Source organism: Dipodomys spectabilis, unplaced genomic scaffold (assembly GCF_019054845.1).
Source record: "Dipodomys spectabilis isolate Male_0828 unplaced genomic scaffold, ASM1905484v1 ptg000297l, whole genome shotgun sequence".
NCBI classification, from domain to species: domain Eukaryota; kingdom Metazoa; phylum Chordata; class Mammalia; order Rodentia; family Heteromyidae; genus Dipodomys; species Dipodomys spectabilis.
The window spans coordinates 17037077-17063669 of record NW_024870974.1 but is presented as its reverse complement, the minus strand read 5'-3'; the positions used below and the strand labels follow the sequence as shown (position 1 = coordinate 17063669).

General features: G+C 38.3%; 1 protein-coding gene across 1 annotated transcript in view; it reads right to left on the bottom strand.

Annotated features, from left to right (window-relative positions):
• Iqcm (IQ motif containing M) overlaps nt 1–26593 on the bottom strand; it is a 174841-nt gene that overhangs the window by 70105 nt on the left and 78143 nt on the right. The window contains exons 12-14 of the mRNA XM_042701602.1: nt 25399–25543; nt 24179–24302; nt 6277–6287 (exon numbers count right to left, since the gene is read on the bottom strand). Coding sequence (XP_042557536.1) covers nt 6277–6287; nt 24179–24302; nt 25399–25543 — 280 coding nt within the window. The remainder of the gene's footprint in view (nt 1–6276; nt 6288–24178; nt 24303–25398; nt 25544–26593) is intronic.

Below are 26593 nucleotides of genomic sequence, written 5' to 3'. Positions count from 1 at the left end.
ATTTAGAAGCTGGCTCATTACCCTTGTAAGGCAAATGATTAACAGTTTACCTCAGCAGAGCAAAAATTGCTACCAGAGATATTTTTTCATAAAAAATGATCGCTATTTATTACTAAGAAAGACAACAGCTGGATACCAAATAGGCAAGAAATAAAAGCTTCCAAATGGAAGATTTTAAAAATCCAAACTTTAGGTTTTATAATGGGATGCTAATTAGAGCTGTAACTTAGAAATAAATGCAAGTGTCAACTCTCCACAGTAATGAAAATAGGAAGTATAGGTTGACCAAAATAGTGAATAGTGAGTTAGTTATATTTACTGTAGCATGTCATTTTTATTCCAATAGTAGAGCCAGTAGAATTAAAAAAAAAAAAAAGCCTCAGAAATTGCCTCAAGACTATGCAATGTCTTCTGTTGAACGCATCCTTACTCAGCAACTTTAACTTATCCTCCATCTTAGAAAATCCAAGTTGACAAGTCTACCAACCCTTGCTGGGAAAATGTAGCTTAAATGAGCCACCAATATATAAGCCCCTCATTTGTCCCAATGCAGTCTGGTTAAAAAGTTTTGTTTCAATAACTTTTCCTTGGTAAAGAGAAAACAATGAGGAAAGATTAAATGAGAAATGTTTCAGCTCATCAACAGAGAGAGCAACTTTGTCGAATGAACACTTTATTTTTTTCCCCAGGTAGAAGTTGGGATCATGATTTATTCATCATTCTGTGATGATTTATTCACAATTCCAAGAAAATCATGTCATTTAAGACCCCAAAAGGCTAAATGAATGGCAGGTTTAAGTTCTTTTAGGTAAGCTAAAGTCTCTGCACTCATCTCGGAAACAGTAAAGTATCTCTATTAGATGTAGTGAAATAAGCTTAAGACAACTGAGAAAATACTGAACAGTTAAGGAATAGTGGTGTCAATGTGAATAAATATGAGATGAATGAAAGCACAAACAGATGTGAGCACCTGCCATCTTGAATTTCAGTAGTCTACCATATCTGAAATTTTTGTTTTCTGTGCTTCCAGTTGTCCATGGTCAAAATTCTTTCTCTAACACATATGCTGTTCTAAGTAACTTGACAAACTCTCAAGCTGTCTCTGGTCCAATGTGCCTCACACATGACTCATCAGCTAGCCAGTATCCACACAGTATCCTCTACACACCCCTTAAGACACTCAGCTATGAGAGTAGAAATAAACACCGCTTGTGTCCTTAATAATGGTTCCAAACTGCAGGAGTCCCAATGCTGCGAATCCAAATATGCCAAAGAGAATGCTTTCCGGTAAACAAGCTCCTGAAATGCTTTTTTTAAGTGAAAATGTAAAACACCAGCAAAAAATAAAAAAAGAGTCTTTGACTTAATAAGGAAAGAAAAAAATTATATACTGAGGTTGCGTGATCTCTGGTAGGAATACATCTTCGATGAATGAAATGGTGAAGAAACAAAAGGAAACTTGTGAAATCCCAACCTGCAGCCGTGCTGCACATGCGTGTTCAGTTCAAAGGGAACACAGATCGTGTGGGTAGAAGGCTGATGGACAATGATGGCTGTGCCTGAATGCCCTGAGCCTATAGCAAGACTCCAGCAACAGATCCCGAGGAGCAAGCCATTTACGGCACACTGTGGACGTCTGTGCGGATGCAGGAATAGGTCCAGACTGAAAATAGACAACTGACTGGCATAGTCAGGTCTGCTGAAACGGAAGCAGATGCCACATTTCTGGTAGAGGTGAAGAAGCTAATTAGAGACAAAGGCTAGGACATCAGTGGAAAGCGAGTCTGCAGTTGTAAAGAAGTTGGGATCTATGGGAAGAAGACAGACCATAGAACCTTCCTTCACACAAGTGCACAAAGGGGCCAGATGTGTTAGCCTATACCCAGTAATCCCAGCTTCTTGGGAGGCAAAAACAGGGGGATCACAATTTGAGAACAGCCCAGAGAAAAAAGGTCAAAATCTCAAAACCAAGCTAGACTGGCAATATGACCGAGATAGAAGAGGGCTTTGCTAGCAAGTACAAGGCCTTTAATTCAGACTCCAATACCATCAAAGATAGAATCTAGCAGATAAGAAAAGAGAAAGAAAAGGAAAAAAGAAAAGAATGCAGGCGTGTTGGCCTGGTAGCGCATGCCTATAATCCTAGCAGCAAAGGTCGGAGAATTTATCTGAGGTCAGCTCAGGAAAAAAAAATCTGAGACCTTATTTTTTAAAATACAAAAAGCAAAGGTCCTAGAGGTGTGATTCAAGTGGTAGAGTGCCTAGCAAGCTATTCAATACCCACTGCCTCTTTCTCACACACAGACACACAGACACACAGACACAGACACACACACACACACACACACACACACACACACACGTAAAGGCAGAACTAGATCATAAAAAGTAGAAAGACAGACCCATTCTGGCTCTTGGTGACAATGCTGCAAGGCTCAGAATAAAGCCAGGCATAGTATACAGAACAAAGAACCTACATGCTCTTTCACAAAAGATGACAAAAGTCATCTGCTGTATTCTGGCCACAGAAAGTGTTTACAGACTGATTGCAGAAGCTGAGAAAGACTTCAAGTTTAAAGTCCTAATAATAGCCAATGAACCTGACCCTCCTAAATCCATCCACAATGAAAGTGAGCACATCAAGGCTGTGTTTTTATTTCCAAATGCTGCTTTGTTGCCTCAGCCTCTCGTGCAGGGCATCTTTGGTGTTGAAAGGCCGCACACACACACACCCTCCTCCCCGGTGTGTGGATGCATGTGACCAGCAGTTGGTCCAGATTCTGCTCTGGACACAATGTGGCATTAGAGATTGTTATCGTGTTATGAATACTGACACAACAACGCCCATCAAAGCTTAACAGAAGCTTCCAGAGACCCCTGGAAGAACTTATAGGGTCAACTGTAACAATTTTAAAGGTTTCCTAGAGATAAATGGAAAACTTAAGTAATGAATTCATGGAGCCAAGCCAGGTGGGAGAGAAGGATTTGCTGTCACACTTGATGAAGAACCAAAGAACGCATTGAAGGCCAGCAGGACGTCTTAAGACAAAGATGAGGACAAAGAAGAAACTGGAGCAGAACCAGCAGCAAGGACATTACCAGAACTTTCCAACGTGTTTCAAATTGCACCGACAGTCCAGCACAAAAGTTTGGCCTGCCATGCTCAGCTGGAACACAGCGTGAAGGTGATGCACTGTAACACTTCAATGCTTCTTTAAAAGACACAACTTCCACATGCAATAGTTTTTCATAGTTCTTGGAGAGAGAAAAAGTCAACCACTGAATTATTGAAGAACCTTGACCATCATCATTATCTGCTCCTGACATCGTCCAACTGCTGACCTCCTCTACAAGCAGTGGTCCAGGATCTCCTGAAAGTGTGCATCATTTGGTTGCTAGTAGCAACCTTGCACTGCATCTCAATGCCTACATCATCGTGTTGCTAATAGCAACCTAGCACCACGTCACAATGCCTACATCACCTGCTGCATCTCTTCTCATCACACAGACAACACATCATCCTGGATTATCACAAAGGATGAGCACAGAATAATGTCATATGGGGAAAGAGACCATATTCCCCTAGCTTTTATTATGCTACAATTCTCTACTGGTTTCTGAGGGGTTTTTCTTCCAGGTCTCCCCGTCTACTGCAGTTACAAAAATTTGTAGATGTTCAGCTCCCTTACATAAACTAATGTAGTTTTTGAATATAACCTAAAATACCCTCTTGAGTACTTTAAATCATAGCTGGGCTTACTTGGAATACTAAACTTAATGTAAATATCTCATTTATATATGATGGAAGTGTGAATTAGATTGTTAAGAAGAATAAGAAAAAAAATCTGTCCATGCTTACTAAAGATGAAAATGCTTTGGATCCATGGTTGGTCGAATTCATGACTATGATATCTTGACTATAACCAATCATTTTGATTGCTACAGCTGTTCTATCTTATTATCTGCTATGGTTGCTAGCCTCTTGCTAGGCCTAATCTATACATTTAACTTTATCACAAGTGTGCATATACAAGAAAATAACTAGCATATACAGGGATTGGTGTTATTTACATTTATCAGCTTGCTTTTTCACCATTTTAGCTATTCACTGAGAGTCTCAGACATATTCTCCACAGATAAGGGGAACCACAGTAACATTTAGAAGCCATACAAACTTGAAAAGGTACCAAAAGACAAAGATAGACAAAGGTGCCTTATCCCTTTTGTTTTAACTTTGAGCTCCAGAAACCATAGAAACGTTGACATCAATCTCAAGAGAAAAATCTGGGACAGGTTTTTTAGCAGATGGCTTGTATATATTTAGGGGAAAAGGGTGGAAATCAAAGGAACCCAACTAAGGTCAGGAAGAAAACTCAAATCACATCAATACGTCTGTGTGAAACCGCTCCTCTATTAGGGCACATAAACATAGCCAAGGTACACAAGGCTCCAAATGCCATTAAAATATTCAACCAAGTCATAAGATCCTTCCAGGGCTCTTTCATTTGGCAGTATTGCTTCTCAGTGACTTGAAGGAAGATAGAAAAGTCATGATTATCCTGCGTTTGGAAGACAAAAATTCATTTTGATTTATTTAGCGTGAAATACTTGAAGTTTTTTAAACTCTCATATTTTGGCTTCTGTGCATGTTGTTACTTCTCCTTCAATGACTTTTCCCTGCCTTCCCTGATTTGTCCAACAGAAAAAAAGCCACTCATGTCTTCGTGGACTCAGTTTGCCTTATAATTACTCCTCTCAGATGACTGTCTTAAGGAGCTACAGGAATATTTTTCCCAATGCTGAATGGTTCAACTACCCCCCTCCCCATGCTGTTAATGAGTTGTTTACTTGCTGTTCAGCCATCTACACCACAATTGTCTTGAAGAATGCATTTTTTCCCTCTTGGATCCTGAGCGTCTGAGACATAGTAAATATTCTCTATCTGGTGAGTAAAATCAACATGCATGACTGCAGAGGAGATTCACCAGGCTGGGAGGGAGACCCTGCAAAAGCTGTGGCTCCCAAGATAACAGAAAAAATCCTGGATCATGAAAGACATTCACTCGCCATTGCTCCAGATTCTTATTAAAATGACTCAGAGAATATTGAAAAATAGAACTGTGAGTAACTATAAGAAGGACCACCAACATCGCAATAGTTCTCGGTAAAATGAGAAAAAAATAATGCAGATTGTCCTAAGGCAGAAGATGAAGGGTATGAGAAAATTCAGTGCCTCCAGGGAGGAATAATCTGGGCCATACCTTGTGGCACTTCCTAATTTGGGAGAAAGCCTTGAGGTGGTGCGGGGGGGGGAGGGGGGGGGGGAGGTGGTGTCACCGACACCTGTGGCAAGTGCCCATTTAGATCCCTGACCACCTGACCATTGCTAGGAAATTGGATGGTGGGAGATAAGGGGAGTGGAGGGACTAAAGTATTAGGAAGCAGAATAGGGTGGGTAAGGCAAGAGCTAAACAAGATGTCTGGAAGCCAGTTCCCAATATTACAGCTTTATGAATAAATGAGAAAAGTCTCTAAAAGGAGACTTGGTCCTGGTCTCCTCAACTTCTTTTATAATTTGAACTACCTCTCTGGTTACCTTAGGCTATTGGATCACTAATTATGCAAATGTATGTCCATCAACAATCTCAAGATATGACTGAGGATTTCTATGACAATGAGAATCCATCTAACCACTTATGGTCCAATCAATAACCCATTCAACGAGTACCATATAATGTAGAGACATACATGTACATGTATTCAAAACCATGCATATACAAGTATACACATCCCTAGAATGCACATATTGTGTACATACAATTGTAAAATGTGTACACAGTTGTATGCAGATAGATGCAGGTGCATATAAGAACAAATATATATACAACTATATACCTACATGCATACGTGTGCAGATACATACACACAAAATATGCATGTGTATGTATACAATTCTACACATACATGCACACACACACAGGTATGCAGACAGCGATACTATCACAAACAAAGGAAAAACTGAAAACATATTGTGTTCACAATGAAGATTCAAGGGAAAAAATGGGTTCTGAGAAACTGGCTATTGAATAGCAGTGTCATTTTTAAACCCTCTTATTAGAGATATTTATTAGCTTGAGAGAATTCACAAATATAAATTTTAATGGAGAGCTCTTGACCTTTTATATTAGGTTTAATATTTCTCTTTTAAGTTGAGGATTTTCATTTCATTCCATGTTGTCAATTGAACCATTCCACTAACTTGGAGGTAAAGCGAACAATTATGAAATCTAAGCATTCTCATGACTTATGACCCAACTATCTTATATTACTGCTGACTGGGTGATCCTCAGACCTCCTAAAATATTAATTGTGTCATTTCCGCTGAGGCCTTTGCCACTTCTCATAAATATGTGTTCCCTCAAAATGAAGTCACTTTTATCTCATAAAGCTGAGCCGGAATGTTTGTAATAAAGACCTCAGCTTACCTCCAGCATGATTGCTTAGATTGCTATGTGAATATAACCAAGAGAGACTTAATCTAAGTTTAAAATATCTCATGTAAGTTTCTATTTCCTGGTCCATAAAATACCTCCAGTTAATTTCAGTTACATAAATACCTCAGCCTCGCAGTAGCTGCAATTCCTATACCAGGCAAATGCAAACTAATGAACCCAGGCCAACTCACAGTGAGTCACAAAGTCCTAAGTTAGAAAAGAGAGTAAACCTTGTGTCTTTCTTTCAAAGAGGATTTAAAATATAATTTCCCATCTTGAATTTTGCTTCAAAGGGCATCGAATAATTTAAATCTAGGACAACCTTCTCCATGAGATTAAAAAACTGGATACTTTTTAATATCATGAGACAATTCCTGAAAAGTGAAACTTCTACAGTTAAGTAAATAGTTAAGTATAGCATCCAAGACATTCTTATGTTCCTGTCAGTGTAACATTAGGAGTTACTGCTCCTTTAAAAACACACAAACAGAGCCAGGCCCTGGTGGCTAATACCTGTAAGCCTAATTACTCAGGAGGCTGAGATCTGAGAATCACCGTTCAAAGTCCACTCAGAAAGGAAAGTCCATGAGACTCTTATTTTTAATTAATCACTCTCCCCCGAAAAAGCCAGACGTAGAGCTGTGGTTCAAGTGGTAGAGCATTAGGCTGAACAACAGAAATTCAAGGACAGTGCCAAGACGCTGAGTTCAAGCCCTAGACCCAACCAAAAACTAAAACAAAAAAAAAATCAAAACAAACAAACAAAAAACCACATGAACACAAGAAATTAATATTCCCTCTCAAAAAGTAATTCTGAAATGACAAGAAACAAGAGAGGGACTACATTTACCCATTTGTTTTAATAAATAATGCAAGCCTTCCAAATGGAAGTACCGCAATAATTAAACTGATTTTCCAAAATCATTTTAGTGTATTCAATTATGGGTTTTAATTATTTTAGAGAAGCAACTCATGGTGTTAATGAGAGAGACAGAAGTAAAAATCATGGTAGAGTTATGTTCCATGTTTCTGCATTCTATAAGCTTTATTAGACAATGTTGATCAAATATTTGATGAATACTAAGAGCCTTTTGGGATAGTAAAATGAATATTATCCTCGTGGATCTGAGAACCAGGCTGAAGTACAATCACCATCAGTTAAGGTAAGTGGATTTCACGGGCAGAGGGAACATTGGTTATTGAAAAGAGGCCTCCAGAGAACTGTGTGGAATTAAATAGAAATAATACCAAAATTAAAATTAAAGTGTGCTGAGCTTATGCCATAAGCTCCTAGAAACCCCAAATACTGGAATAATGTTGTTCTTCAGTCTTTGAAACATGATGAAGAAATGATTCCGTATAAGAGATGACAGCCAGTCTGTATCATCTCGCTTTATGTGTCTCCCACCTGTATCTTATTCTTTTCTCTCTATAGCATCTTACAAAAGGAAAAGAGAAAACAAAAAGGGAAGAAAATAAAACTCGTGTGTTTTTTTTTAATACCTGCATCCTATCCAAGTGGAAATAATAGCTAAAAAGGTAAACTTCCTGGTCTATAACCTAAATCAAATGATTTCTTAGGGCTCCAGCCAGGGCTTTGTTCTTCAAAGGATCTGCGCAGGACATCTCAGTCATATCAAAACTGCAATCATTAAGTGAACAGAAATGTTCAATAGCTGATCATTACAATTCCTTCTTTTCCCTCTAACAATGACTACCACAACCTTTATAAAGTATAAAAATTCACTTTTGCCTTCTTAATGACTATCGCACCTTTGGCTTATTGGAAGTTTAAAAAAAGATATCTTTTTTGTAAGATTATTATTTATTATTATTATTATGAAAATATCGTACAGAGGAGTTATAACTACATGGGTAAGATAATGAGTATATTTCTTATCAAGCATTGTTGTCTCCTCTTTTGTTTCCCCTTCCCATCCCTTCCCATCCTCTCCCCCATATCTTATAGATAGTTAGACCTGACATCTATCCTAGGACATCACAATGTATCAGGCATATCATGAGAAGCCTTTCTTTTCCTTATGTGTTTATCATAATAAACATAGAGTTAGTTCATGAGACTCAGCTTGGAATCAGAGGGCCCAGGAATTGCTTATCCAGACAGTTAAAACCTGCAGGTTGCTCTGCAGCCTGCTCAATCCCTTATCTGCAAGTGACACTCACAGCCATGGTACCAGCATAGATTGGGCCAACCACACAATCACATCTCAATGAGTATACCATTCACTGATATCTCATTGGTCAAATCAAGTCACATGGTCAATTCCAAAATCAGAAAGGGGAATTCATTTCCTCCTCCCCACCACCACCATAAGGCATAATTAGTCACATGGCCAAGCCCATCCTCAAGAGTGTAGGAAACATATTCCTCCTAAGGAGGCTGTAGGGATGGAGTGATTATTTCACATGCACAAAAAGTAGAGTATAACCTCTGCTCTGCTGGTGCTGACTAGGGGGATTAGGGTCCTCAGTGCACCCTTATGTACCGCAATGGTACATACGGTGAGGATCCTCTAGTGTAACTCCACCTTTACAAAAAGGAGGGACTACTAAGCCAGAACATAAGCAGTAGGGTTTTATGCCTTTTTCTCACATGAGAGAACATTTAGTGGGCAGATTCAGTAACATATGTATAAACTATGTGGATTAGATATAAAGTAGCTGCAAGCTGCATGCCAGTGGCTCACACCTGCAATCCTAGCTACTCAGGAGGCTGAGATCTGAGGATCGTGGTTCCAAGCCAGCCCAAGCAGAAAAGTCCTTAAGACTTTTATCTCCAATAAACTACCAGAAAACCAAAAGTGGTGCTGTGGCTCAAGTGGTAGAGTGCTAACCTTGAGCTGAAGAGCTGAGGGACAGCGCCCAGGCCCAGAGTTCTAGCCCCACAACTGACAAAAAAAAGTAGCTGCAGTGCTGAGCTCAGTGGCTCAGACCTGTTATCCTAGCTACTCAGGAGGCAGAGATGGGAGGATTGAGATTAAATGCCAGTGTAGTAAGACTTTATTTTTTGTAGGTTTTTTATTGTAAAAATGTTGTACATGAGCAAGGTAATGAGTGCATTTCCTATAGAGCATTGTTGCCTCCTCCTTTCTTTTCCCCCTATGAGACTTTGTTTCAAAGAGCAAGCTGGACATGTTGATGCACACTTGTAATTCCAGCTATATGGGAAAGAGAGAATGATGATCCAAGTCCAGCTCTAGACAAAAGCATGAGATCCTATCTGAAAATCATGATGGAAATAAGGCACAGAAAATAATCAATGTGAAAATAGAACTCAGCTAAAGAACAGACAGAGGGAGAGAGAGAGAATGAGAGAGAGGTGAGAGTTGGGCAAGGTGCTGTTGAAGCATCTAAGACAGGCACTGAGGAACAGCAGAGCAGGCTTGAGAGTGGAGCTAGACCACACACACACACACACACACACACACACACACACACACACACACACACACACACCATCTAAAGTTGGCTGAAGACAATAAGTAGCAGATAACAAATCCTATCATTTTATCCATAGGGTCTATAGATAGATGATTGATAGATAAGTAGCTGTTAGAAAATAGATCAGATAGATACGTGATAAATAGATCAAAAAGATAGATACATAGATTGATAGGTTATGAGAGATAAGATAGACAGGTAGGTAGGTAGATGCAGCTTGATGCTATCTTTCAAATAGAGAAAGCATGATACAAACTTGAAATCTGTTTTCTATAGTTGGTAATTATTAGACTTTGGATTATCATTTTGAAAAATCATTCTACTTGTTTGGCTTGCAAAAAGTGATGTTTCCTGTGGTTGAATCAGATCACACACTAGAAAGAAATTTTACTCTGTAAAAATGTGAGGTTTGATATATACCATGCCTCTAAAACTCTGACGAGAGGTGGTCAGCAAAGAAACAATACATAGTTAGCTTACTATGGGTGTGTCTGCCACCTGGTTATGGTTATTACGGTGTGACCATAATGGCTACCATTTTAGAAATACTAAGCTACATGCCATGCATGCTGTTCAGTGAGCTTTCTGTATCTTTCCTTGTTTATTCCCTACAGCAACATTGTCTTCTTCTTCAGGTGAGAACATCCAGACACAGGGAGTTAACCAAGGTACCCAGACTGCCATAAAATGTCACACCTTAAACCCACGAGATCTGATTACAGAGCTGGACTGGGAACGTGGGGGCCTCTTCACCAGGGAGGCTGGCAGTTTTGTCTGTGTAGTTACTGAGGTCACGTCCTTTCAATCTTAAAGGGTCCCATTTCAGATGATAAACGTGGTGATTCGCTTACCCAGAGCCTAAAGCCTCATGAACCATGCAATGCTGCCTCTGGTGAAAAGCTAGCAGTGCTGAGGAAACAAAAGAGGAAAGAAAGAACTGTTTCTAGGCATGGTGGGCAGATGGCAGTACAAACGTTCTGCGGTGTGGGTGCCATGTTCTCTCCTTACACACACAAACAGAATGCCCCTGCGGTCGCCACAGTCCAACTGGCTACAAATGAACAACTTCTACTAGCTCTTAACTTGGTCCGAATGATTCCAGGGCAGCACAAAATCTCTGACTATCTGAAGGCATCCAAAGACATTACAATACATTTACATACTTGTAAACCATTCATTCATTCACACTCTTCTACCTGGCTGCTTCCCGGTGAGCCTGTCCTCCTGCTTGGAAGCTACTTCTATCCCCTATGCCCTGTACGAACAGCTCACTCCCAAGACCCCAGACTGTCCTGCTGTTCTGCTGGTCAGCAACCATCTGCTGGTGGCTACTGGGCAGCTCCCAATCTCCCCAAGCTCTGTAAGGAAGCAGAACTCAGGGGACACCAGTTGTCTAACCACTGCAGGGCTGTGATTTCTCACCTGAGGCCAAGAATCCATTCTATCCATTCATTAGGTATCCTGTGAAACTAGGAAAATTGAGGGGTTGGGAAGGATGAGGGAAAGGGATAAAGAAGGTGAGTGATGAGAAGAAGTGATACCTTTCAGGATGCATTGCATCCCTAAACTGGGTTGTTGAATGGTAACCCCACTGTACTCAAAGATAATAAAAAAATACCATAATAATAGGGCTGGGAAGGTGGCTCAGTGGTAGAATGCTTGCCTTTTATGCATGAGACCCTGGGTTCGATTCCTCAGCACCACATAAGCAGAAAAAGCCAGAAGTGGCACTGTGGCTCAAGTGGGAGAGTGCTAGCCTTGAGCTGAAGAACTGAGGGACAGTGCCCAGGCCCAGAGTTCAGGCCCCACAACTAATAATAATAATAATAATAAAAATCAATGTTTCCCAAGTTCTCACCAAGTTAATCATGAATATTCTTCCTCACCACTCTCTAGATTGCTTCAGCTGAAAGTAACCAGCAGTTGGGGCCTGGCCACCAAGAAAGATCTAAAGAATCACAAGTATGCAAAGGGAAAGAATCCTGTGCTCCAGACACCTAAGAGAAGAAATAAAACTTCTAGAACAGATGGTTCCTAATGGAATACACAAGGGAGACAGAAATCTTTCAACCAAATGAAGTAAGACAATTTATTAAACTTAAAGACTTGCTGCAACAGGAAAAAACCATCATTTTCTACTGATATCATTCACTAAATATAGTGGGGGGAAAGAATAAACATTGCTAAATCATGATTTAAGACCTAGGAGATATATGGGAGGAAATAATTTAAGAGGAAATAATTTAAGCTCAATACCTCTAGAGAAAAGCTAAGCTACCCATCAACATTTCCCAAAAGGGTAATGTGGAAATCAACATTCTATAAGAATAAAGTAATTGTGAAAAAGGAAGGGAATTAATCAAACGACAGAAGTTAGTTTTGATTGAACTAGTTTTATATACAAGTTCAAAAGGTTTCCAAACTTCCAGAGTTTCCATCGGGACTAGAAGAAATGATGTAAAAAAAAATAGGCATATTCTGGAAAAAAAAAATTAAAGAAAAATTCTTGCACGAATCCACAACGAAAAAGAGGAATGACTTATATCATCTCAGGCTGCATGAAAATATCACAGATTGGGTAGATTCAGCAACATTCAATATGGCGCAGGTGGAAGGCCCAGGAGCAAGCAGCCTGCAGAGCCAGGACATGCTGACCGCTGGTAGTCTGCTCCCTGGCTGGTAGCCAGATGCCTGGAGGATGTATCATCACATGACAGCAGAAGAGCAGGAAGTAAGCCCTTTCCTATTTCCTCATAAAAGCATGGATCCTGCCACAAGAGCTCTATTTCTCAGTGCATTCTCCTTCCAAAGAATGTATCCCCAGACACCAGCACACCACGGAGGGAATGGGTAGGGGTCCAACATAGGAATTTTGAAGAGACACAAATGTTCATCCCGTCCCATGAAATTAACTTACAAAGGGAAAAGAAACAGACAAGGCACTGAACTTCTCACATCGATAGAAAGTTAGAAGACAGTATACTAGGTTTTAAAGGATTAAATCAGCTTGGATTTTTTTCTAAGTTTTCTTTTCTTAAAAAATGGCAACGGTGTTTTATACGTCTTCTGAACATGATCGGATTACATTAGGTATTAAAAATATAAAGTGAGTTAGAATACATACTTGGAAATTAAAAGCACATATTTAAATGAATCCCTAGATTGATCCACAATTCTATTCCTAAATATATGTTCCCCAAGTCAGAGTGTGTATGCCCACCAAAAACTACGTGTTCAGGAATGTTCATGACAGCTCTTATAATATCATTCTAAATAGGAAAGAAACCAAACATCCATCCAACAGGAGAATAAATAATTCATGAAAGACACAAAATGGGAATCTAAACAGTGATTTCAAATAAAATACCATTACACATGACATAGATAATTCCCACAGATACTTAAAGGAAGCCAGACGCAAAACAATGCACATACTTGATAAAGTTGCATGAATCTACACTACTTGATGGGCATAAATGTCAGGCTGCTGCTCACCTCTTGGGTTGGAGACTGGCTGAGAAGGGCATAGGGGAATCTTTTCAGAGTTTAAGGACATATTCCAGACGTTGATCAGCATGTTTACAGGCACAATTCACGTAGCCTCACACTTAAGATCTGTCAACCTCGGAGTGGTTGTTACACTTCACTAAATAGTTTACACATTAAATATATATATACATATATTATATATATGCATGTGTGTGAGTATATATATATATATATAAATGGCTGGCTACTAGGGAGAAGAGAATAAACTGCCTTCTCCTGACAGAATTAACCCAACTCAAGGTTTACTTAGATCATATTTATGACATTGTGTGTCTTCACTGCAACAAGAGAACAACTAAAAATAAAGAAACTTGCTATATGAGAGATAGAGATCAGGAAGAGAATGGTTTGAGGCCAACCTAAAAGAAAGTAAGGCTAACAAGACTCAGCTCAACCAAAAGCTGAGCACAGTGGTACATTTCTGTAATCTAAGCTACACAGGAGGCTAAGTGAGAAGACTGTGGTTCAGGATGGACCATGGAGAAGCTCAACCTATCGAAGAAAATAACTAAAGTAAAAAGGGCTATGGATGATTCAAGTGACAAGAGCACAGTGGGACTGCTGAGCACCGATGTTCAAAACATTAGTCCCACCCATTTTTTAATGGAGGAAAATTCATACACATCTTTAATATAAGGAAAAAGGTAAAATCATAACAAATGCTGAAAACAGTACACAGATAAACAACATGGTAAAAGTATACATCTAAATTCCCGTGATTTGAAAATGACTAATAGCAGAAAATCTTTGCAATCATTCAAAGCAAAAGATCTGACTTATAAGACTGAGAAAATGACCTAACTGTTTGGAGAGAAAATATTAAGAGCAATGATATGAGAACACTTAAAATTCTGATTATAAATCACTTACAAATCTAAAGAAATAAATGTTTTCCTAAAACTAATATCCTAATATTATTAATTCAAAAAACTGAGAAATCTAAATTGAAGCAGTTACTCTAATGTCAACTCAAACAGCGATCCATGGGACTCCTCAAAGAGGAACTCGGACTAAATGTTCCAAGGTTTTACCTAACTTCTAAAGAACAAATAAATCCAATATTTTAATTAAACCTCCCTGAACTACAGAGCATAATAGAAAAGTCTTCATTTATAAAAAACAACGCAGAGCTTTTTTGAAGCCGTTCCTTCTACAGACTTCCTGAAAATAATTGAAATATTCAAAGTAAAGTATTACACATAGAATCCAACAACATCCAAACAAAATACACTTAATTTAGAAAAGTCTACAATGCCAATTGATCGCTCAATAAAATGGACTGAATCAAAACATCAAACCAAGATGTGTGATCACATGGAAGGAGGAAGGGAGAGAAAAATGCAATCATTATGTTCAATGTACATTATGTAAAAATTGAACTACATAACTTGAGGGTAGGGAAAGGAGGGGAAAACATGGGGAAGAATAAAGGAAAGAGTAACATGGATCAAGATGTATTGTGCTCATATTTGGCCTTACAAAAATATAATCTCTTCATACAGCTACTTAATTTTTAAATGTGATCAATAAATGTTAAATTTGCAAGAGAAGCAAAATGAAATTGGGCAACTATTGCTAACAAAAACTTTAATGTAATAGAGTCACGCATCGATATATCGATATGTCAGGGCCCTCAGGGAGACCTATGTATCTCAGCACATATGAGAATTTAGCACAGTGCTGAGTCACTTAACAATGGGAATAAGCCTCGAAAATTGTAATTATCTGTTTCATCCTTGCACGAACATTACCCAAATCTAGATGATGTTGCTCTCTTGCCTGACCTGACCTCTCAACGTGGTAGAATTGTGGCGGCTAAAACTGATTCCAAGGTAGACCATGGTACCCTCTTCCACAGAAAACTTCAATCATATAGTTAAGACTACATGATAAACCATGATCAATAGTATGCAACACACCTGCACCAGGAACATGGTCACTACAATTGTTACTCATTGTAGATGAGTGTATGGCCTATGATTTTATAAGCCTCATGTCACAGAACGCAGGATCATACCTGACACATAAGTGATCCATTTTGCTACAACTTGGCACTGGATGACATATACTGTCAGTCGATACTCAGAATTTTTCAGGTTTATTATAATCCTACAGGACTGGTCATCTCTCAAATCAATGGTTAATACAAAGGCATTGCATGACATATGACTCTGTACTAAAAAGCACAACCCATTGTGTATGAGTATAAGCAACACAGTAAAAAAAAAACACCTTAAAAATGATACAACAGAATACCAAAAACATGGACAACAATGATAAAACATGAATAGGTAATTCATAGAAGAGCCACAGAAATATGAAGAGTAGTCAGAAAAATGTAAATTAAGTTTAAATCACTTCATACTCCTCACACTGACAAATATACTGGGAATTGAGAAAAAAAAGGATATAACCACATTTTGCTTGTGAAACTTTAATTCTTCCAGTCTTTATTGTTCAATACATTTGCAATATATAAAATTCCTCTCCCTTATTGTTTGTGCCTGTCATCGTTAACCTCCATTCATTCATTTGTTGAAAACCGAACCCCACATCAGGTGGTAAAGAAGATGCAACATTCACGAGATCTCCAGGGAAGAGATCAGAGCCCTTAAAAGACCTGGCAGAGACTAGTGCTCTCTCTCCCTCTCCTTCCTCTCTCTCTCTCTCTCTCTCTCCCACATGTGGAAAAGCAGCAGGCATCTCTCTGCAACCCTCCTCATCAGGGGGTATTTGCTGGTCCCCCATAGACTCCTGACTTCAGAACTATGAGAAATGGCTACTGTTGATAGCACGCAGCCTATGCAGTTTGCTAAAGCAGCCTGAGATGATTAAGGCCTGCATAGGTGTTTTTCAAGTCTATAAAGACACCAGTAAGACTCAAAAAGAGAAGTGGTGCAAGATTTGCTCAGGGATGGAATACAGGGCCTTACAAAGGTTAGGCAAACACAGGCCCAGCCTCGTCCAAAGAGCTAGAGTGCCAGACTTGGGCAAAAGGCTAAGGAACAGTGCCCAGGCCCTGAGTTCAAGCCCCAGTGTTGGTGCCTGTGTGCACGCATACACACACACACTCACACACACACAAACAGCCTAGAGAAAGAAACAAACATCTGTGTACTCAGTACTCTAAGAAACAAACAAACAAAAAAGATCTGAATCTCCTTCATACTCGCACAGGAACAACAACAAAAATAATATGGTACTTAGAAACAAAACAATTATGAACTCCTATGGGAGGAGAAGTAAAGAAACACTTATTAAAATATAAAAAGAAACTTCAATAGATAGCCTATTAATAAGCACAACGATTTAACATAAAAAATAAATCAACTCCCTACAAATTATCTGCAGATTAACTTGCATTCTTAATGGAAATGGAAAGACTAATTTTTACATTTATATAGAAGTAAAAAGGCCTAAGAAGTTCATTATATCAAGCAGAGCGATTTCCATTTTTTTCTTTTCATATTCCAATGAGTGAGAATGATATTATAGAGAATATCTTTTAATAGATTCAACTTTATTTCTTACTGAAAAAAAAAACCTGGGAACATTAACTTTCTTACAACTAAATTATTGATTTCTCCGTTTAAAACTTATTTGATACATTAATATATTATGAAACTTTGGTTAAAATTCTCTACTTATTATTTGATCTTAAACATAAATCAGTGTGCTAGAAAATATTCACATTAAATTATAGATACACACTCAACTTTTGAACCCTTTCTAATTAGTTCTATGAATGGAATTCCACACACAAAAAAGCAAAGATTCACACATCTGCCGTTGTTATACACAACCATCAGTGCTGATGGTTTTTGCAGTAATAACACACATATTATGCAAATAGGCTTATCTGGGCGCATCTGTATTTACTGCCACAGAAGACAGATGCAGGAAGAAGAATATGAAAATTTAGTCCTCTATATCCAAACTAGTGAAAAACATCAGCTGAAAGCGAGTCCTACTAAAGACCAAGAACAACACTTTCATAGTAAGACCATGAAACATTTATATGAAATGCCTGGTGAAACACAAACAAACTATGCCCCAAAGAAGTTGACTCTATAAACATCTCTGTGGACTGGCCGGCATGACTTCTAAACCATACTGTTACCCAATGATACTCACACAGTGATTTTCAAGTGAACATAGTCAGTTGTCAATCGTGAAAATCAGTAGGCCCAAATGAAACCTTTCACCTTAATAACAGCAACTTCCAGCAAGAGATTTGGTTTTTACAAACTGAAGTTCTCCTTTCAACCCCACTAATAATTTATTATTATTCGCCTCAGTGCCTTGGAGGACCAGGCTGTCTTATTGAGCAAAGCAAAAAATTCTTTACTAAGTGTCAGTGAGAAAAGCTAGAAAACATTCATTACTTAAGACAACTTAAGAAATGGACTGAGTGAGAAATACAAACGTTCTATGTGACTGTAACAAGGTAGAAACTACTTTAAAATCCTCTGGAAGTTCTTTTTCACCCCTGGGCTGTCAGAAATAACAGAATTTGGCTCAAGAAATGTCAGAGAAAAAAAAGGCAGCGTTTAATGTTATATTTATAATGTGGAAATAACCGTGCTATATTAAAATCTTGCATTTCGTAAGAAGTTATGAGAATATTTTTATATCCATGTGCCTTTCACTCATCAGATCCTTGCATTGTCTCTCATCAGGGAGTTCATCCTCCTGGTATTATTGGAATTTAATCATATAAAAACAAAGACTTGCCGATGCTTCTCTCACCTCAGGAGTACTGGATGTGGGACCTTAATAAACAGCGATCTAACAAAAGGAGCCTAAAGCCTTGCTCTCTAACAGACTTATGAAAGTAATTATACCTTTATTGAAGCTACACCATTCCCCAACTCCTGCTGCTCCACTGTTTCTTAAAGTTGGTTATTTTCTACTTATGCAAACAGACAAGACTTTCGAAGAATCACTAGTAAATTAATATTTCACAACTTAATCAGCTTCTCTGTGCTGCTCGTATAACAATAAGACAGATATGTCAACCCAAAGAATAGAAGACTAAGGTTTTGAAAATCAATGCAGACCAGCTAATTAGGGTAGGTTCCTAATTGAACAACAATTCACCTGACTATATGATAGGAAAAAAGGGAAATGGAAAAATCTTTCTCAAAGTCGTGACCACTCCCAGGGGTGTTTGGAGCCTTGCACAGCCAGCACTGGGGTGTATGGAGGGATTAACAGAGTGAAATGATGTAAGATGTCTCAAAAAGATCAGGGGAAAGAAGAGGGAGAGCTGCGGCTTGGATTAGCATGGGGATGATCTTTTAGGGTTGATCTATGCCCTGGGGTTTGCTCTCTACTTTATTCAGAGCTAACTATACAAAAACAATGCTTACTTGTGCATGACATCTAGTTTGAAAACATCTACTTCCAATAAACAGATGATAAGAAAATAGGGATTCAAAGAGCCATTTATATATTTAAAAATTATTTTAACAAAACCAAAAAGCAGCAGCACCACTCAAGAGTACTTGCCATCACGGTTGAGTTTTGCAAACATTTTAATTTCAGAAAGTAAACTAAAATAAAGTTCTATTTAATGTTGTAAAACTCCTGGAAAGCTTTAACATCCAAGCATCTAACAATTAGAGAGATATGTGAATAAATGATCTAGAACCACTGGGTAGCATTGTCATTATTTTTAACCTGTGTGTTTCTATTGTTATTAGTTTTAACTTCTCTGGGATTTAAGTGGACAGCCAGTGAAGATCTTTCCTGCTTTCATTATCTTCAGCTTTTCAGATCAGTCTCTAAGTACAAGCCCAAGTTACTTCCTTCTCCCAAAGGAAGACTTTCAGACAAAAATCATGTTCTCAGTCACAAAATTTTTGTTACCATAGTGACAAGAATACAGAATTTTTAAAAATGAAACTAAAAATACCCAAGGACACACAGAGATTTAGGGATTTGACCTACTTGGTGCCATACACTGAAGAAGTTAATCAATTGAATTAACTACACTTGCATTAGGTGAAACAGTCTATTGGATGAGAATATGTGTGGGTTGCATATCTAGATCTATGATCTACAATCAAAGAAGTCAGTATGAATGAAGATGACTGACAGACTTAAATGCATACAATCTGGTTCTCTGAAAAGTGGAATGTGTATATGTGTGTGTGTGTGTGTGTGTGTGTGTGTGTGTGTGTGTCAGTAGGAATGAAAAATCCATTACTTTTGCTTCTTTTCCCATAATTTTTTCTATTTCTTTAGAATATTTCTTCCATTTCGCACTGAAGTTTTGCATGCACCAGAATTGTTTTTAAATGTAGAGCCGGACATTAGACGTATAATTGAAATTATATATATATAAAAGATTCTTAGACACTATAATAAAAGCAATCTGTCTTTTAAATGAAGTTTTATTTTGAGAATCCTAGTTAGTAAGACTTTGACATTGATCAACATGCATTGTATTCATAACCTGCTTTGTTGAATGGCAACTCTGTGTATAACTACTTAAAGATAATAGTAAAAAATTAAAAACAAGAATTTTAACAGATTCAGTCATCTACAGATGTCTACTATTCTGCAAAGCATGAAGCTAGCCTATAAAAGATAAACAAAACACATTGTGCAGTCTAAGGTGTTTTGCTGTTTGGTTGTTTTCACATAGTTCTAGCAAGTAAATCCCAGAGCCTATACATGATGGACAAGCAGTCTACCATTGAGCCACATTCTATCATTCATGTAATTTTATTTTTAGAAACTAATATTTAAAGTATGTCCACATAACCAAATGAGAAAAACACCAATCTTGCAATGAAAACCTGGGATTTTTTTTCACGTTTATCAATATGCTTTAAAAGTCTATCTCTAGGAAGTGACTTAAATGGTACAGTGCTCACCTTGAGCAAAAGAAGCCCCAGGACCTGCAAAAAAGCAAAGAAGTCTATTTCTTCTTGGGAGCTAGTGGCCCACGCCTGTATTCCTGGCTACTCAGGAAGCTGAGATCTGAGGATTGTGGTTCAAAGCCAACCCAGGCAGAAAAGTCTGTCAGACTTTTATCCAATTAACCACCAGAAAACCAGAAGTGGAGCTGTGGCTCAAAGTGACAGAGCACTAGTCTTGAGCAAAAAAGCAAAGGGGGGCTGGGAAGGTAGCTCAGTGGTCGAGTGCTTGACTCAGATGCATGAGGCCCTGGGTTCGATTCCTCAATACCATATAAGCAAAAAAAGCCAGAAGTGGACCTGTGGCCCAAGTGGTAGAGTGCTAGCCTTGAGCTGAACAGCTGACAGACAGCACCCAAGCCTAGAGTTCAGGCCTCATGACCGACAAAAAAAAAAGGAAAAAAAAAAAGCTAAGGGATAATGCCCTGGGGAGTTCAAGCTCCAAAACTGATAAAGTAAATAAATAATTCATCTATAATAACTGTCAATATTTAGTCATTTCAAACATAAGAAATAACTTTCCAAATATAAGAATATGAATATTAAAGAAAAGGATATTCATAATAATAATAGCAAATATTTGTTGTATACTTATAGGACACCTATTTTACATGAATCATTTCATTTATGACTTACAACAATCCAATGACTTAGATATTATCTGCCTTTTATTGTGGAGAAAAAAAAGGGATAGGAGAGAGAAAAGCATATCCAAGGACTGTAGTTAATCAGTGGTACAGCCAGGAAATATTCCAGCAAGCTAAATGCTCTAAATTTAATCCATTATAATACACTCCAAATTAACCAGTGGAGGGAATAATCCCTATGAAGCTATTAACTTGAAAGAAGTCTTATATTTTAAAGTCTTATATTTTAGACACAGTAGTAACCTGTGTCTAAAATATTCATTATACTTGGCTGCATTTACCTGTTAAAATGCTATTATTTATGATAAAGAAAACTAAAAATAAGGAATATCTGACAGTCCTAGAGTATCCATACAAAATATTATTCTTTCATAAATATTACTGTAAAATATACTTATGCTAAGAAATGTAAGTATTTTGAAGCAAAAAATATACAGTCAAACAATATGTAGAAAATACAGATTTATTTTCCATAGTCAGTAAATTGTCACTAAGGAAAAAGTTGAGGGTGAGGCTGATTGGAATATAGTATAAACATGAAAATGGAAAAAGAAAAACAGTGCAGCAATGAAATCTTTTCCTGTGTAACTAAGATGTGGCAATAAAAAGGAAAAATATAAATAAATAATTTTGAAGTCAATCAACTATCACAACCACAGAAAATGTAGTGACTTAGGTTTCTTTATCTGTGCTAATATAGGGGTATAATGGTGGCTAACGTTCATAGATTAAGAGGTGGGTTAATCTGCACCATCAACAAAGGGAAGAAACTTCAAAACAAACCTTTGATCTGGACATTTTGATGCTACTTAACCTTCCATTCTCCCATTTCTCACAAAAGACCCTGCTGAGAGGAAGAGTTAAAGCTTATAATTCCATCAGTAGATGGGCAAATAAACTGAACATTTATGAAGTGCAAAAGTACAAATAGCCAATCAATTCATGAACACCTTTAGCCATCAGGAAAATACATATGGAAACCACACTGATATTACACCTCAGCTCTGTCAGAATGACTATCAAGAAAAAAACAAATAAAATGCTGGTGAGGATAGGGGAGAAAAGAAGTCCTATTCACTGCTGATGTGAATGTCAATTAGTGCAGCTACTGTGGATCAGCATGGAAGCTCATAACAAAATTAAGAATAGAAGTTTCAAACGACGTAGTCATTTCCAGGAATACACAAAAAAGAATTAAAGGCAGTTCACTACCATCATGGTTGTGGCTCTGTTCAGAACAGCTGTATTTTGGAATCAGCTTAGATAGCCACTGATGGATGAACAAAAATGTGGTATAGATACATCATGGAGTTTTACTCAGCCATAAAGAAAAATGAAATCATGTTGTTTCCAGGAACACAGCTAGAACTAGAAATCACCATGTTAGGAGAAACAAGTCAGTCTCATAAAGATGAGCACTGTGTGCTTTCTCCAATCTGTGGAAGTTAGAGGAAAACAAGACACAGGCTACTGGAAAGATGGCAGGGGAAAGGTGAGGTTGAGGAGAGGGGTAATAACAAACGCAAATGTGATCAGCATACGCTACGCACATTATGATGATGTAATAATGAAACCCTTTACTTTGTGCAATTGAATATACGCCAGTAAGACAGAGCCAAAATCCCACATCTGAGTACTTATCCAAGAGAAGTAGAATGAGTATGTCAAAGAAATGCCTGCACTTTCATGTTCATTGGAATACTCTTCATAGAAGTAACCAAGACAGCGGAATCAAGTTAGGAGTCTATGAAAGGATGAACAGATTTAAATGTCTACTGACAGAAGAATAGATTTAAAACTATAGTTCCTATACACAATGAAATACTCTCTTCAGCCTGAAAGAGAAGGAAATTCTGTCACCCATGACAAAAATAAATCTAGATAACATCGTGCTAAATAAAATAAACCAGCCACAGAATGACAAACACTGAATGGCATCAGTTATTAGAATATGACAACGGGAACTCAGAAGAGCTCAGTGGAGAATGTTGCCATCAAGAGCAGAGTGTTTGGTGAAATGGGAAATGTTGGTTATGGTGGTCAAATTTTACTTCCCTTGTTAATGAGTTATGGGACTATAATTACTGTACAGAGTTCTCAAAGCAAGTTTAAAGAGGAGGAAAGAAATAATAATTCTGTACTGTTTACTTGCTAAGTACACTTTAAGTGAACTCACACCATGCACAGATCTACAGAGAGGGGGGTAACTTGGTGGTAAATGATGGACTGCTTAACTTGGTGCATCTGTATATCAAATCATCACATTATGTACCTTGAATATTTCTTTATTATTCATATTTCAGTAAATCTTGGAAATGAAAGAAAAGCTGAAAAGAAGGAATTGAGGGGTGTACATTAGGGTTGCTTATTTACAGCTTTCTGCAACTCTGCCTCCTTACTCATCTTTAGGAAGAGAGAAATCGTTTCATGCAAATTATTCAGTATTCAGACAACATTATCCTTTTACTTATTTACTATCCAGAGAAGAAATTGTTTTCTAACTATAAAATCCTTCTATTCTAAAATAGCTTACAATGCTTGTACCTTTAAACTTGACTCTGTAACAAATTTGAATATGCAAAGTCCCCCAGAGGATGCTCACTGAAGATTTGGACTCCGGTTGGGTGCACTAGTTCAGAATGTGTTCTAGAAACTGCAATGTTGGACCCTAGGTAGAGGAAGCAGATCTCTAGAAGGGGAGTGGAGGGGGGAGTTGTTTGGAGGTAAGTCTTATCCTCAGGGTCTCTGTCTCTTCCTGTTCCTGTTCTCCAGGAAGTGAGCAGCCTCTGAAACAGACACATGCCACCCTAGATCCAGAAACACCAAAGCCAAGGACCTCATAGATCCTACATAAGTCAGCAAGGCCAGGACTGAAACCCCCTAAAGCGGAAGCCCAACACAATGACTCCTCTAGGTTGTTTTTTCTCAGGTGCATGTCCCACCAACAGGAAAAGCATCTAAGACTCTCAGATGGAAACAAGTTATATTATACTGAAGTATACACTTAAAGCACCAGGGACCAATGAGGAGGGAGGAGAGGGGGAGGCAGGAAGAAGAGAAGAGGAAAAGGTGAATGGTTCAATACTCGCCTTTGATGAACCGCTCCCAGTAATCATCAATTTGTTTCTGGGTTGGGAAATGGCCACACTCATTAAAGTACTTAAGTAGCTCACTCTTTTGCAATCCCTTCCAGTCTTCTCTCTTGGCAAACATGGTTTCATAGACTAAAAGTCCAGGAAGATAAAGAAAATATTTACTTTATAAGTAACACACCACATATAAGTCAGCTAAATCCAACTTCACTTTCACATCTGCAGCTACGTATCAGGATTACAGAAGCACTGTCTCCGCCTGTGGGCAAAGGGTAGATGGCCAGGCTTCTCCCGCACAGACAGCCCATTCCACCCCAGGAAAACCCAGACTGGGTTCTCCTACTACACTGGGCTCTTCCATATTGCATGGCAATTGATCACAGATCTGACATAAATCAACACTCAATCCAAAAGCTATAGATATTATACAATATATATATGGAATACATATATTATATTGTATTATAATATAATATATATAACATATACATAGTACCTATGGAATAGATATATATAATATAGGATATATACAATGGTTAAAATACATTCAATGTTCAAAAAGAAATGTACTCATTACGGGACTTGTGTAACTGCAAACCCCTCTGTCCGTCACCTTTTCTTTTTTTGGGGGGGGGAGGCGGGGGTCCGGTCATGGGGCCTGAACTCTGGGCCTGAGCGCTGTCCCTCAGCTCTTCAGCTCAAGGCTAGCGCTCTACCACTTGAGCTACAGCGCCACTTTCCGGCTTTTTTCTTTTTGCTTATGTGGTGCTGAAGAATCAAACCCAGGGCCTCAGGCATGCAAGGCAAGCCCTCTACCACTGAGCCACCTTCCTAGCCCCTGTCCATCACCTTTTCAACAAAAATAAAAATTTTAAGTTAAAAACAACCCCAAATCCTTGGTGATAGATACCACACAGCTAGAAAAAGAAGAAAAAATTAAAAACAAATAAAAATATCCTTTTGGATTGGAGGCATGGCTCAAATGGTAGAGTGTAAGTCTCTGAGCTAAAGTAATCAAGCAGTGAGTTTGAGTCTCAGTCTTGGGGGGAAAAAAGAAAAAGAAAAATATATTCAGTATACATATATTTTTTTTGTTTTTTGTATATATCCTGCATATAAGTATATATACCCTAATGCCTATTAGGATAGATATCCTTTAGATATATTTACAATGGTTAAACAACTAATTCCAATCTTAGAGTCAAATCAGAAATATAAACTCACTTACATTTCTTCCTGTCCATCCATTCCTCTAGCTCTGTCAAGTTCATGACTTGTCTCGTCTTCCAAAGGCCAAGGTGATGTCTCACACGGTAGATCAGTCTCCGATACATGTCCATAACGGATCTCAAATCCCGTCCGTGATACAAGGCCTATAGCACAGTAAAATAGACAGTAAAGCCTGTTGCCTGACTTATTCCTTTTCAGCTGTTTCTGTGGCTGTGCTTGGTGGCGGTGTGTAGTATTTCCTGCCCGCGGTGGTGACGAGGTGACATTGTGGAGTGATGGGAACTCCCTGGCGGCCCCAGCTGCCCCGTGCATTCCTCTCTCATCACATCTTACTCCCTGTAAAGGTTTGACAATGGCCCTTCCTAGGTTCACGTGCAGATGTTTCTGTTTTGTAGCATGCTCAATCAGAAAGACAAAAAGTCTATTGAAGTGTTATTGTGACTTGGTTTTGTAACAGATGATGCATACCTAAGTTATTCACTATAGTAGCTTCTGTTTCCTTTGATAATTATACAGTCATGTCTTATTTTTCACGGAGCTTTTTCAGCCACAGACAAAACATGAAATCCTTCCTAAAAATTAACTAAAGCAACCAGATGTTGGTGGCTCACACCTGTAATCCTACCTACTCAGGAGGCTGAGATATGAGAATCATGGTCTGGGCAGAAAAGTCCCTATGAGAAGATTATCTCCAATGAACCACTCAGAAGCTGAAGTGGCACTGTGGCTCAAGTGGTAGGGTGCTAGCTTTGCACAAAGAGCTCAGGGACAGGGCCCAGGCCCTGAGTTCAAGCCCTGTGACCAACAATAACAATAACAAACTAAAGCAAATAGGTTTGGAATAGAGATAAAGTGGTAGAACTCCTACATAGCAAGCACAAGACTCTGGATTGAATCTTCTTCTCACTAGAGTACTATTGAATAAATAAATGTTGTCTTCCAGGTACCTGGGGCCAAAACATTTGTGTAATAAAACTCTTGTGTCTAACTAACATCACCTACACCATAGGGTCCATAAGTACACTACACGATTTGGTTGCTGCACCTTTCTGGTGTTTGGTGTTTTTTTTTTTTTAAGATAAAAGGTGAGCCACATGCTATTGAATTTCCAAAACATTAAAGACTGACATATGGGATATTGCTATGTCAACCCTAAAACTCCCAATTTCTAATAATGCTCCAGTTCTATGTAC